Below are 12,515 nucleotides of genomic sequence, written 5' to 3' on the forward strand. Positions count from 1 at the left end.
TGAAGCCGCCTACGGGTATTCTTCAACATAAATGCGTAAAACTACGTCACAATGCTGTAGACACCTTGGGGAATACGTAGAAAGCGTAATCTGGTTGATAGGGCATTCACAGCTCAATAGGGACGCATCGGAACGCAGGGCTTTCAAAAGATGAGTCACTTCCGGATTGGGTTTCTCTCAGGCTTTCGCCTGCAACATCAGTTCTGTTATACTCACAGACAATATCTTTACAGTTTTGGAAACGTTAGTGTTTTCTATCCTAAGCTGTCAATTATATGCATATTCTAGCATCTTGTCCTGACAAAATATCCCGTTTTAATTTGGGAACGTTATTTTTCCAAAAATGAAAATACTGCCCCCTAGTACCAACAGGTTAAGCTTAAACTGCTTTCCTCTAGCTACCCATCAATTCAAGATGGAACTTTGTAACATTCACTGGTATTTTTAATATACAGAAAAGACCGTGGACTGGTCCTTCGTTGGTTGTCTGACCCTGCTGGTGAGCAGTGTTGTGGACTAGAGGGCTGCATTCCCGCGGGACGACTGCAGGTCCCGACAGGGATCATTACGGCGCGGTCGGCATTTTTCATGCTGCGGCTTTGGGATGAAAATATTTTTGTTGTCCCGCCAGGTGGGGGAGGAGTGTGCATGAAAAGCTGTGGGAGCGGGATGAAGAAATGGGTCCCACGCAGGCCTTTACTGTTCACCATGACAGTGAAGCCTGTGACATTACAGCTGTTTATAATTGTCAGTGTGAAAAGTAGGTAATTAGCTAGGGAAACTGACAGCTCAATAACATTACATTGCCATATTGGCCTTATAAAAAAACTGGCATTGCACTGAAATAACAGAATCAATCGTTTGGCTGATGGTTTCATCGTTTGATTCCGGTCTAGTGGGATTGATGCAAAAACAATAGCTAATGTTGCAAAGATCAGACTGGGGGGGACAAAAATGCCATTTTTTTTTTGTCCCCCCCCCCCCCCCCCAAGTCCCTGGGTTTACTGTCATGCTATGGATGTTTAGTCAGGACGTTTCATTTTAATTTATTCGTTTTAAGAGACCCATTACTAAGCACTTCTCCACACAAAACACATTGTGGGCGCTCCTCGTTATTTGTCAATGTTTGTATGAAACCAAGAGTGAGAAACTCATCGCTGTATTTGTTTCAAAACTATTGATCTCAGTCAGAACTTCTGGCTAGCTTGAGTCAAATTCGATGACAGCGGTGAGTGATGGTGTGTGGGAATGACAAGTTAGTAGCAGACAGCCCATCTTCTGCTGAACGACAGCGCTGCTGGGTGATCTTCAAGAGAACTGCCGAAAAAAGATCCGGTGAAGCACATCTCCCTCCCACTCGCTTAGCTGCCAAGCTGAGCAGAGGCACCGCTGCTAAGCAGAGCGCACTGAACAGGGAGCACAGTTGCACTTGGCCTAATTAATGAAATAATTATACATTTACTCGAACACGTTGCGAACAAAACTTTTAAGAAAGGCTGTTCTGAATCCATGTGTACAACAGCATGTTCCAGTTCCTGCCAATATCCAGCAAAGTTGCATAGCCATTGAAGAGGAGTGGGACATTCCACAGGCCTCAATCAAAAGCCTGATCAACTCTATGCTGAGGAGATGTCGCGCTGCGTGAGGCAAATGGTGGTCACACCAGATACGGACTGGTTTTCTGTTTCAAGCACCTAACTACCTTTTTATTAAGGTATCTGTGACCAACGGTGCATTTCTGTATTCCAAGTCATGTGAAATCCATAGATTAGGACCTAATGATTTAAATTGAAGGATTTGCTTATGAACTAACTTTTTATTGTTTCATGTGTTTTTTATATTTTTGTTCGGTATAGATTAGATTATTCGACATTGCAACTGACCATCCCAAATGGTCTTTCCTCCTTTTCCCCCCCCGATATGATTACATTTTTCTGCCAATCTCATCTGCCAGGATGCAGGAGTACCAGCGGCAGATTGCCGAGCTGGAGGGAGAGTGCCGGGAGCTGCGTGGACAGCTGCAGGACCTGGAGCAGGCTAACCAGACGCTGAAGGATGAGTACGACGCCCTGCAGATCACCTTCGGTGCCCTGGAGGAGAAGCTGCGGCGCACCACCGATGACAACCAGGAGTTGGTGTCGCGCTGGATGGCTGAGAAATCCCAAGAGGCCAACAAGCTCAATGCGGAGAATGAGAAAGACTGCAAGTGAGTGGGGTTGTCCTGATACCGGGTATCACGATACCAGGAAGTATCATGGCAACGAAACAAAATATGAAGCATATTCTATTTCTTGAGGAAAACAACTTTGTCTTGTCACTGAGTCACATTTTATTTATTCCAAGCTTTAGCACTCCATATTTTACAGAAACCGAACCTACAAGTGAGTGAACCAGGGCGTCACAGCTTGACTCGGCTCTAATTGTATCATATCCTAGTGTGATGAGGGTGCATAGAGCAACTGGGTGGCTGGCCTGGCGCTGAGAAGGCTTGGAAACCCAGCTGTGGCTCAGGGATCGATCTTCTAGGTTCCCCCAAGTGGCCTGCATACAATTTTAGTACTTTTTGTATTTTAATCATGTAGCAAACACTCTTATCTGGAGCAACTAGCAATCAATGGATTCAACTAAAGCAGGCAGGATGACCTCATGTCACATTCATTTTAAGTAAAACCTTCCAAATAAGTGTTTAGGTTGTTGTGTAATCCAGTAATGAGTGCATTTTATCTAGTTATTCTCATGCTTTTCGTTCCAGGCGCAGACAAGCCAAGCTTCAGAAGGAGCTTGCAGACGCTGCAAAGGAGCCCCTGCCTTTGGACCCGTGAGTATTATTTACCATAGAACCACAGACTGCTCTGAGCAGAGGGATAGAGTAGTTTGTGAGCTAAACTGGTCAATTCTTAACTCAACTTGGGGTGACTTACCTTTTTAGTTAGGTTCATTTCTATGGCAACGAATGCATCAGCTTTAACCTTTTCCGTGGCAGGCTAACTCCACTTTATCCTGAATTAAGTGTTTGAGCTGCGAGTTGAGGACCAATCAGATTTTCTTTACTGTCGCAAAGCGTCTTCATCATACCCTTCATTCTCGGTTCAATATTTGAGGAAGATGACATTTAAATATTTTATTACCGTAATTTCCAGACTATAAGCCGCTACTTTATTCCCACACTTTGAACCTCGCGGTTTATACAATGACGCGGCTAATTTCTGGATTTTTTTCCCCTGCTTTCACAAGATTCATGCCGCCAACTGAGCACCGTCACATAATGTGACGTAAATCGAGCGCACTCAAACTTCCCATCATTCTGATTACGGTAGTAATTTTGTCACCCTCATCATGGCAAAGACACAGAGAAATGCATATGATGCAGCTTTCAAGTTGAAGGCGATAAATCTGGCTGTTGGAAAAGGAAATAGAGCTGCTGCATGGGAGCTTGGCCTTAATGAGTCGGTGATAAGACGTTGGAAACAGCAGTGTGAGGAACTGACTCAGTGCAGAAAGACAACAAAAGCTTTCAGAGGGAAGAAAAGCAGATGACCCAAAGTATTTGCAGCCACTCGACATGCATTTAAGGTGGCGCTCCTTGTTCAGTGGTAGGCTTGGATGACAAGTGGGGAGAAATCCTTCACTAAAATGGGCCGCAGGCGAAGAGCATCTTATGGTCAAGTCTGCCAGTGGGTCCTGACAGCGTGGAGCATTGTCAAAAAATCCACTATCATCAACGGGTTTCGAAAGGCTGGACTGCTGCGGGTTGAAGGGGCAGCGTGAGCTCAGTGGGGTATTTGCCTCCGGATGAAAGTGATGAGAGCGACAATGAAAACGATCCAACATCGGATGAAGCAATTCTGAGGCTATTCAACTCCGACACCGAAGGAGATGACTTCAGTGGTTTCAGTGCACAGGAGGACGAAGATAGTGACCAATGACTTTCTTGGCAGGCTACTGTTTTAATTTTTGTTACAAGCCGAGTTTCGTTTAAAGGCTGTGTAAAGTTCAATTGTTTCAATGTACCGGTAGGCACCTGCGGCTTATAGACATGTGCGGCTTATTTATGTACAAAATACATTTTTTTAAATAATTCAGTGGGTGCGGTTTATATTCAGGTGCGCTTAATAGTCCAGCAATTACGGTAATCAAATCTACAATTTAAATGCATATCACACTATACAGTTAATTATGGCAAGAGCGGATGCGAGGGATCAAGGAATTACAATTGAGACTCACCCCTAGGATTGGTGGTTGACTTTTCTGGTCTCCTGTTCTCAGGGACGACGACATCGAGGTTCTAGCTGAGGATTCTGGGAAAGGCACTAGAGAGGCCTCTCCCAACCGGCCGCTCAGCCGCACCCCCAGGTGGGAGTGTGACTCAAACATGTTCTTAGTGAAACCCTGTCCAGAAACGGCCCCTTTCGCCAGTCCTACACACTTGATGTAGATCTAAGAATTTGATAGATCTAAACAATATGGAAGTAGCTCCACCTTACCCTATGAAAGGCTTGGGTGAAATCTTCAATTTACATATTGTTTATACCATACCTGGGTTCAAATGATTTGTTCTTTAAATACTTATTTTCAAATTAACTTACTATAAAAAGCCCACTTATTCAGATTTTTTCCTTCCAAATACCATACGGACCTGGGTTGAAATGCATGGGAGAATTTATTTGTTGTATTAGAAAATACACTATTTCCAAATGCATTCCAATATTCAGCTACTAAATATATAATCCAAATACTTGCAGTACTAGTCAAAAGTTTGGAGACACTTACTCATTCAAGGGTTTTTCTTCATTTTTACTGTTTTCTACATTGTCACTACATGATTCCATATGTGTTATTTCATAGTTTTGATGTCTTGACTATTATTCTACAAAGTGTCAAACAAATCAAAATTATATTTGAGATTCTTCAAAGTAGCCACCCTTTGCCTTAATTACAGCTTTGAACATGCTTGGCATTCTCTCAACCAGCTTCACCTGGAATGCTTTCTCATGTCTTGGAGTTTGAGGAAGCTCACATATGCTGAGCACTTTGCTGCTTTTCCTTCACTCTGCGGTCCAACTTATCCCAAACCACCTCAATTGGGTTAAGGTCGGGTGATTGAGAAGGCCAGGTCATCTGATGCAGCACTCAATCACTCTCCTTGGTCAAATAGCCCTTACACAGCCTGGAGGTGTGTTGGGTCATTGTCCTGTTAAAAACAAATGATAGTCCCACTAAGCGCAAACCAGATGGGATGGCCTATCGCTGCAGAATGTTTTTGGTAGCCATGCTGGTTGTGTTCGTTGAATTCTATATAAATCACTCACTCTGTCACCAGCAAAGCACCCCACCACCATCACACCACTTGCTTCATAGTGGGAACTACACATGCAGAGATCATCCTTTCACCTACTCTGCATCTCACAAAGACACGGCGGTTAGAACTAAATCAATTTGGACTCATCAGACAAGTTCAGATTGCCACCTGTCTAATTTCTATAACTCGTGTTTCTTGGCCCAAGCAAGTCTCTTCTTGTTGGTGTCCTTTAGTTGTGTTTCTTTGCAGCAATTCGACCAAGAAGGCCTAACTCACGCAGTCTCCGCTGAACAGTTGATGTGTGTTACTCTGTAAAGCTTTTATTTGGGCTGCAATTTCTGAGGGTGGTAACTCTAATGAACTTAACCTCTGCTGCAAAGGTAACTCTGGGTTTTCCTTTCCTGTGGCAGTCCTCATGAGAGCCAGTTTCATCATAGCGTTGATGGTTTTTGCGACTGCAATTGAAGGAACATTCAAACTTCTTGACCTGTTCCTGATTGACTGACCTTCATGTCTTAAAGTAATGATGGACTGCCATTTCTCTTTGCTTATTTGAGCAGTTCTTTCACCAAATAGGGTTGTCTTCTGTATACCACCCTTGTCACAACACAACTGATTGGCTAAAACGCATTAAGAAGGAAAGAAATTCCACAAATGAACACCTGTTAATTAAAATGCATTCCAAGTGACTACCTCATGAAGCTGGTTGAGAGAACGGCAAGTGTGCAAAGCTGTCATCAAGGAAAAGGGTGGCTGCTTTGAAGGATCTCAAATATAAAATATATTTAGATTTATCACTTTTTTGGGTTACTATATGATTCCATGTGTTATTTCATGGTTTTGATGTCGTCACTATAATTCTACAATGTAGACAATAGTAAAAAAATAACAAAACCCTTGAATGAGTAGGTGTCTGGACTTTTGACTGGTGCTGTACTTCCAAATGTGTCTTGAAAGTAATTGAAATACCCCCCCAAAAAATGTCAACCAAAGTCTGGTTCATACTCAATATTTCAAATCTTTTCAAATCTACACAAGTGCCTAGAAAGCTGGGGCTAGGCATTTTTCTGGACCGGGATGTATATTTTTGGCGGGGGTTTTGCGTCGCGTATGAAATAACCCTCCTCTCTGATCCTCTCTTGTAGTAAACGTATTTCCGGACAGCCTCCTCAAAGCGGCCTGTTGGACTCAATCTCCAACATATTTGGGTGCGTTTGCTTGGTTCTCTGTGGCGAGTCTGAAGTCTTCCGCTCTATGGGTGTCTGTCTGTTCGTCTGTCCTGGGTTGTGTTCATAAGGCACCAAACGGAGGAGTTGCAAAAAGTATTGCAACAGTGTGCGTTAATGAATACACCCCTGGAAAGGGGCTTTTTTCGTTTTCTGTTTCATTATATTTTCAAACATTTTCCCTTATGTTACTGTGGATCCTTTGGACGGGTGTGTCCATCCTGTTGATGGCTTCTCTCTGTCTGTCCGTCTGCAGCGTATCTGAGTCTGTGCATCCCGGACTCCTTCCTCCAGACTCCAGGTGAAACGTCACTGTGGTGTCTGTAGGGCTCACAGCTGTGTGCACGCCTGTGTGGGGGTGTGTGTGTGTGTGTTAGAGGAGGCATCTTGATGTAGCTACTAAAAATAATCCAGGATGATGGCACTATTACATTTTGGTTTCTCAGTGAAAACAAATTAAAACACTTGGTCAGATTATTAGTTTCCCACGTGGGATTTATCTAGGGCCAAATCTGGGAATGACAGTGGCACTTATTGACTGACCATCAAATCTTAAACTGATCGATTGATTTAAAACATGGTCTCGGACATAACTTTTGCTTTGTTAGTGATTCAATGGCGCTTTAATCATATTATGCAAATTCATAAATCTTGGAACTCTTGCTGAATGTTACCTTTTTTTTAAAAAACATTTTATTGCTTGTTTTGAGTATAAGACTAATTCCATCTGTGAATGGGGTAATTTGTTTGATAATTCCAAAGTGCTTCATCTCGTAAGTATACCCTCATTAGGGTGCAAATATCACATACTGACATGCTTTTCAAAGCACCTGCGTCTTTGTATGTGATTTCCCCACCCTTATACCGGTATGTAAATAAGCGTGGAGACTGGGGTGTTCCATAAAGCAGGATAATTAAATTAGCCAGCCATCTTTGATAAGCATATATATATATATATATATATGTGTATATGTACCTTTTTTTTCTTATTCATAAAATAATTTGTAATTTTATGAATTTAAAAAAAGGTACTTTTAATATGGGTTGTTAGATGTGAAATTACCATGGTATTAGACTTCATGTCTTTCTCTTGAGGCAGCATTACGTTTGTTGGCTTACTGTAAATAAGTCAATTGTTTTGCTCCATGTTGGTTAGCTTCCCAGCTAAAGTGGTTTACAATTGGCAACCGCTCCTACACTATTTAGCTACTGTGACACTTGGCTATAGCGTATTGGATATAGTATGTATCCTTGTTTGTTTGAAGGATTTCCGGTGTGGATTTACTCAATCTACCCTGCGAGTGTTGCATTTTCCTTTCCGTTAGCATAGAAACAGACTAAAATGAAGTGTGAGGCAGTTGTGAGTTGCTTCTGCATGTCTCGTTGGTTACCGTTTCAGCTATGCTACGCTTGTGGTCTAGTTTGGCCGTTAGCGGCAACTGATTTGGGATCCTAGAAATCCCTGGCTTCCATTTGCTTCCTGACAAGAGTTCCCTGACTACTTCCCACTTCCATCGCTCTGCTTTCTGACCATGCACTGGCTTCCCTGGGACCATTGCATGTTGTGCTATGAGTTCTGTGAACATATGGTTGTATTTCGACTTCCCTGAATGCATTTTGTTTTTGATTGTCTGCGTGTTTGAGGTGATTAGTAGTTTTACGGCTCTCTTCTCTGTTGACAGGCGTCGTCCTGGGAACTCGTACGGAACATCACCTGAAAACACGGAGACGACCTCCGGAGTGTGTGCCGATGTCCGCGTTCCCTCCACTGCCCTCCATGTGTTTGTAAGTGTCTTGGTTTCATTTTCCTACACAGTATTTTGAGATCAGGCCAGCTCTCACATGTGGACATGCACACATTTTTATGAAATTTATGAAATTTTTTAGGTCAGGTGCTGAAGGTCGATGATGAGATGTAAAAGGTCTGATTGCCCAAGTCCCTTCCCATTGTCCCCTCTGCTCCCAGCAGCCCCTGCTCTACTCCCAGCATGCTCTAGTTGTGCATCGTTGGCCACAGGGGATGCTGACAGAGAGGATGACCTCACATCCTGTCTCTTTAAAAGACCAAGGTGTCACAGTGATGATGGACATCCAACATGACCAATCACCAAGGAGTGTGGGGTTGTGGGATTGGGATAGGTAGATGATCTCAAGTTTTCAAGCTGAGACCTAGACTTTAGAAAACGATGCAGAAGAGAAAGAAAAATAAATGTGATCGGCCGCCTTGATTGTCTTATGTAGAAAAATTTGAAATTGTGTTTTTTTATATTGAATAAACGCAGAGACACAGAACTACAAAATGGTATATTATACACTGCATTTGAGGAACATTGGGAAAGTAATTCTGCTTTGAAAGTTGATAACTTGTAACCCCACTTGAGAAAATGGCCCTTGACTATTTTGGGACACCTACCGGAGAGCTCTTTGTGTACACCCATTCAGGATTGTTCACACCTTTTTAAGCCAGCCCCACCCATCTCTTTAAGGATTCACATGTGAGGTCATGTGCTAACAGTGAGTAGTGTAGTAAAGATTTAAGACTAAGTGGTAAAAGTAGTAGCCTACAATGATGAGAAATTCCAGGTGAACAAAGTGTCCAGATAAAAATATTTTATAAATAGATGACACTTTAACAACTTTATTCGTATTTACAGATGGCGTACAAGTTTAAGGCACATGAAAGTTAACATGTTCCAGAAGGCATTTCTGCAAAAAAAACCTAGGTGACATACGGCTAAACTAGTCACAAATGGCTTTTATGGACTTTCAAAGGAACTGTGGACCAATTGGCAAAGTGTGTATGACGTTTGTGGTTTAAAAACAACCTCTGTATCTACAGTCACTGCCTGTATTTACTGTGAAAACACAATTTTCGTTTTTATTAGGCACCAAATGGACGAATTCTGCAAATAAGATGTTTTTTGTCGCAAACCCCTTTTTGAAAAATGTTCAGTTGCGTGTGTGCCTATATCAACATGAATGACGCTGATGACCTCTGGTCACCACTGTGTGTGGCATTTGTCTGTTTAGGAAGCCCATGATGGGGAAGTGAATGCGGTGCGGTTCAGCCCAGGCTCCCGACTCCTGGCCACCGGAGGGATGGACCGCAGGGTCAAACTGTGGGAAGTGGTCTCAGGTATGTGACGTCTTTGTATGAGGAAAGTGTGTGACTTGTTGATCTGGAGGTCAGTGATGAAATGTAAAAGGTCTGATTGCCCAAGTCCCTTCCCATTATCCCCTCTGCTCCCAGCAGCCCTTGCTGTACTCCCAGCATGCTCTAGTTGTGCATCGTTGGTCACAGGGGCTGCTGACAGAGAGGATGACCTCGCATCCTGTGTCTCTGAGACCAAGGCGTCACAGTGATGTTGGACATCCAACATGACCAATCACCAAGGAGTATCAGGGTGTGGGTTTGGGATAGGTAGATGATCTCAAGTTTTGCAGCTGAGACCTTCATGACAGGAGAATGATTAGTGCACCAAATGGTTGTGTCAATTAGGTATGTGACAATTTTGTCTTTCCATTAAAACGCAAAGAAAATAATCTTTAAATAGGCAAATCGGTTAAGTACAAATTGTTATTTCCAATGACGGCCTACCCTGGCCAAACCTGGACGACGCTGGGTCAACGCACTATGGTACTCCCAATCACGGCCGGATGTGTTACTGCCTGGATTCAAACCAGGGACTGTGACATCTCTTGCACTGAGATGCAGTGCCTTAGACCACTGCGCCACTCGGGATCCCCCTTTCCAGCCAATGACTCAACATTCTAACAGTCCAATGAATACATTTCAATTATGTGACCCGAAGAATAATCATTTGGTTGTTTATGAAGATCACATTAGAATTTTTATTTTTTTAAACATTTTTTAAACATGGCATTTGTTTTTTTCTTAAAGGCCCTCAACTCTGGACCTTGAAGCCAGTTACACTGCATCTTTTAAAAATTTCCCATATAATCAGGGACTGATTTATACCCGGGACACCGTGTGTGTAATTTATTATCGGGTAGAACAGAACCAGCAGGCTCCAAATCTCATAGGCTAGACGTGTATAAAAAAAAATGTTTTAAAAAAAGCTAGTTCAAGAGTTAAATCCATTATTTGGTTTTGTCAGGTTTAAAGAAACATTGTGGAAATAAGAATGTATTAAAATATGCTGTTCTGTTTATTTTTTAAGTTACTCGTCTTTGCTTAATAGCCAGAGCTATGCTGCTGCTCGAGTGGTGCTGAACGCATGGACAGCGTGGATATTCTTGGGAAAAGTTATTTGGAAATAGAGCTGAATCTCTTGAATTTGTTATTTGACAACTAAGTGTCACAAACTGCAGAATATGCTCTTTCTGATACTATATAGAAATCAAAACGTTTTACCTGCATGGAGTCTTTCTGAAGCAGGATTTAATTGTGATGCTCCTTTCCCTGCATCTGTCAATTCTAAGCTGCGCCCATCTCTTCGTGTACACTGATTAATATTGTCACTCATCAGACTGTCAATTTAATCTTGTCTTTAGGCTAACTCTTATGTGTGAAATTAGTTTCTACTTTAAATGTGGTTTCGATGGGCTGGCACAGGCTGGCTATCATTTGCTTCCCCTCACGCATCAACTCGGATAGAGTCAAGCATATGTTTTGCAATATTCTAAAAGCCTACTGCAATACGTAGCATGTTTTTGTTTCTTATAGTAAATAAAGTGGTGCCCTAACTGCTGCTTTTCACAAATTAAAACATAAGAGTATCTTATCTACCCATAAGGCGTGCGGTCAAATAATTTGCTTTAAATGGGAGTGCCAATGCTGATAAATAAGCATTCGTTATCATTCAGTTAGGCCTAATTTAAATTCAATTGTGTGGTAATGAGCACGATCATTGCCCATTAATCCATTTGACTCACCACCTGGATTTGGTTTTATGTAACAGAATTTGAAATTATAATTTTTACATTTCATTAAAGTAGAGAATCAGAGCTACACAATGTCATGCACTGCATTTGAGGAACAATGGGAAAGTAATTATGTTTTAAAAGTTAAACTTGTAAACTCACTTTTGAGAAAAGGGTCTTTTGAATGTTTTATCTTGTGAAGAGCTCTGTCTTCACCCATTCAGCATTGTTCACACCCTCAAGCTTTAGACCCACCCATCTCGTTTCACTCTCCGAGCATTCAGAGAGCACACTTGATGCTCTGGCCAATGATTTGTTTACCACTGGATAACATGAACAGCCTAACCTGCTCTGCTGACAATTTCATTACGCTTTTTTGCCGACTTTACTGACACTGGCCATATTCAACGGGTGTAATGTCATACACGTAAAGTTAGCTAGGGAGCCAGCAAGTTAACCTTTCAACAACATTCCGGTGGAAAGGCAGCGCGCAAAATTCAATTATTTTTTTGAAATATGTACAGTATATCAAAAGTGAGTACACCCCTCACATTTTTGTAAATATTTGACTATCTTTTCATGTGACAACACTGAAGAAATTACTTTGCTACAATGTAAAGTGAGTGTACAGCTTGTATAACAGTGTAAATTTGCTGTCCCCTCAAAATAACTCAACACAGCCATTAATGTCTAAACCGCTGGCAACAAAAGTGAGTACACCCCTAAATGAAAATGTCCAAATTGGGCCCAATTAGCTATTTCCCTCCCTGGTGTCATGTGACTTGTTAGTGTTACAAGGTCTCAGGTGTGAATGGGGAGCAGGTGTGTTAAATTTGATGTCATCGCTCTCACACTCCCTCATACTGACTGGTCACTGAAAGTTCAACATGGCACCTCATGGCAAAGAACTCTCTGAGGATCTGAAAAAAATAATTGTTGCTCTACATAAAGATGGTCTGGGCTATAAGAAGATTGCCAAGACCCTGAAACCGAGCTGCAGCACGGTGGCCAAGACCATACAGCGGTTTAACTGGATAGGTTCCACTCAGAACAGGCCTCGCCATGGTCGACCAAAGAAGTTGAGTGCACGTGCTCAGTGTCATATC

The 12,515-nt window shown here is 42.2% G+C and overlaps 2 protein-coding genes and 2 non-coding genes across 7 annotated transcripts in view; 3 read left to right on the forward strand and 1 right to left on the reverse strand.

The window, feature by feature from the left end:
• The window catches only part of LOC110507309 (fibroblast growth factor 12), a 256,067-nt gene that overhangs the window by 231,186 nt on the left and 12,366 nt on the right, over nt 1-12,515 (reverse strand). The window lies entirely within an intron of this gene.
• atg16l1 (autophagy related 16 like 1) overlaps nt 1-12,515 on the forward strand; it is a 54,625-nt gene that overhangs the window by 20,990 nt on the left and 21,120 nt on the right. Inside the window, exons 6-12 of one of the 3 annotated variants that reach the window (XM_021587226.3) lie at nt 1,955-2,206; nt 2,753-2,818; nt 4,267-4,353; nt 6,445-6,507; nt 6,782-6,826; nt 8,208-8,310; nt 9,556-9,661. In XM_021587226.3, coding sequence (XP_021442901.1) covers nt 1,955-2,206; nt 2,753-2,818; nt 4,267-4,353; nt 6,445-6,507; nt 6,782-6,826; nt 8,208-8,310; nt 9,556-9,661 — 722 coding nt within the window. The remainder of the gene's footprint in view (nt 1-1,954; nt 2,207-2,752; nt 2,819-4,266; nt 4,354-6,444; nt 6,508-6,781; nt 6,827-8,207; nt 8,311-9,555; nt 9,662-12,515) is intronic. The other 2 variants (XM_021587227.3, XM_021587228.3) reach the window with 2 other exon arrangements.
• LOC118944795 (small Cajal body-specific RNA 6) lies at nt 8,426-8,695 on the forward strand. Its single transcript, XR_005040112.1, has one exon.
• Nucleotides 9,710-9,977, forward strand: LOC118944796 (small Cajal body-specific RNA 6). The gene has a single exon (XR_005040113.2).

This window comes from Oncorhynchus mykiss, chromosome 27 (genome assembly GCF_057628025.1).
Source record: "Oncorhynchus mykiss isolate SJ-2025 chromosome 27, ASM5762802v1, whole genome shotgun sequence".
NCBI classification, from domain to species: Eukaryota; Metazoa; Chordata; class Actinopteri; order Salmoniformes; family Salmonidae; genus Oncorhynchus; species Oncorhynchus mykiss.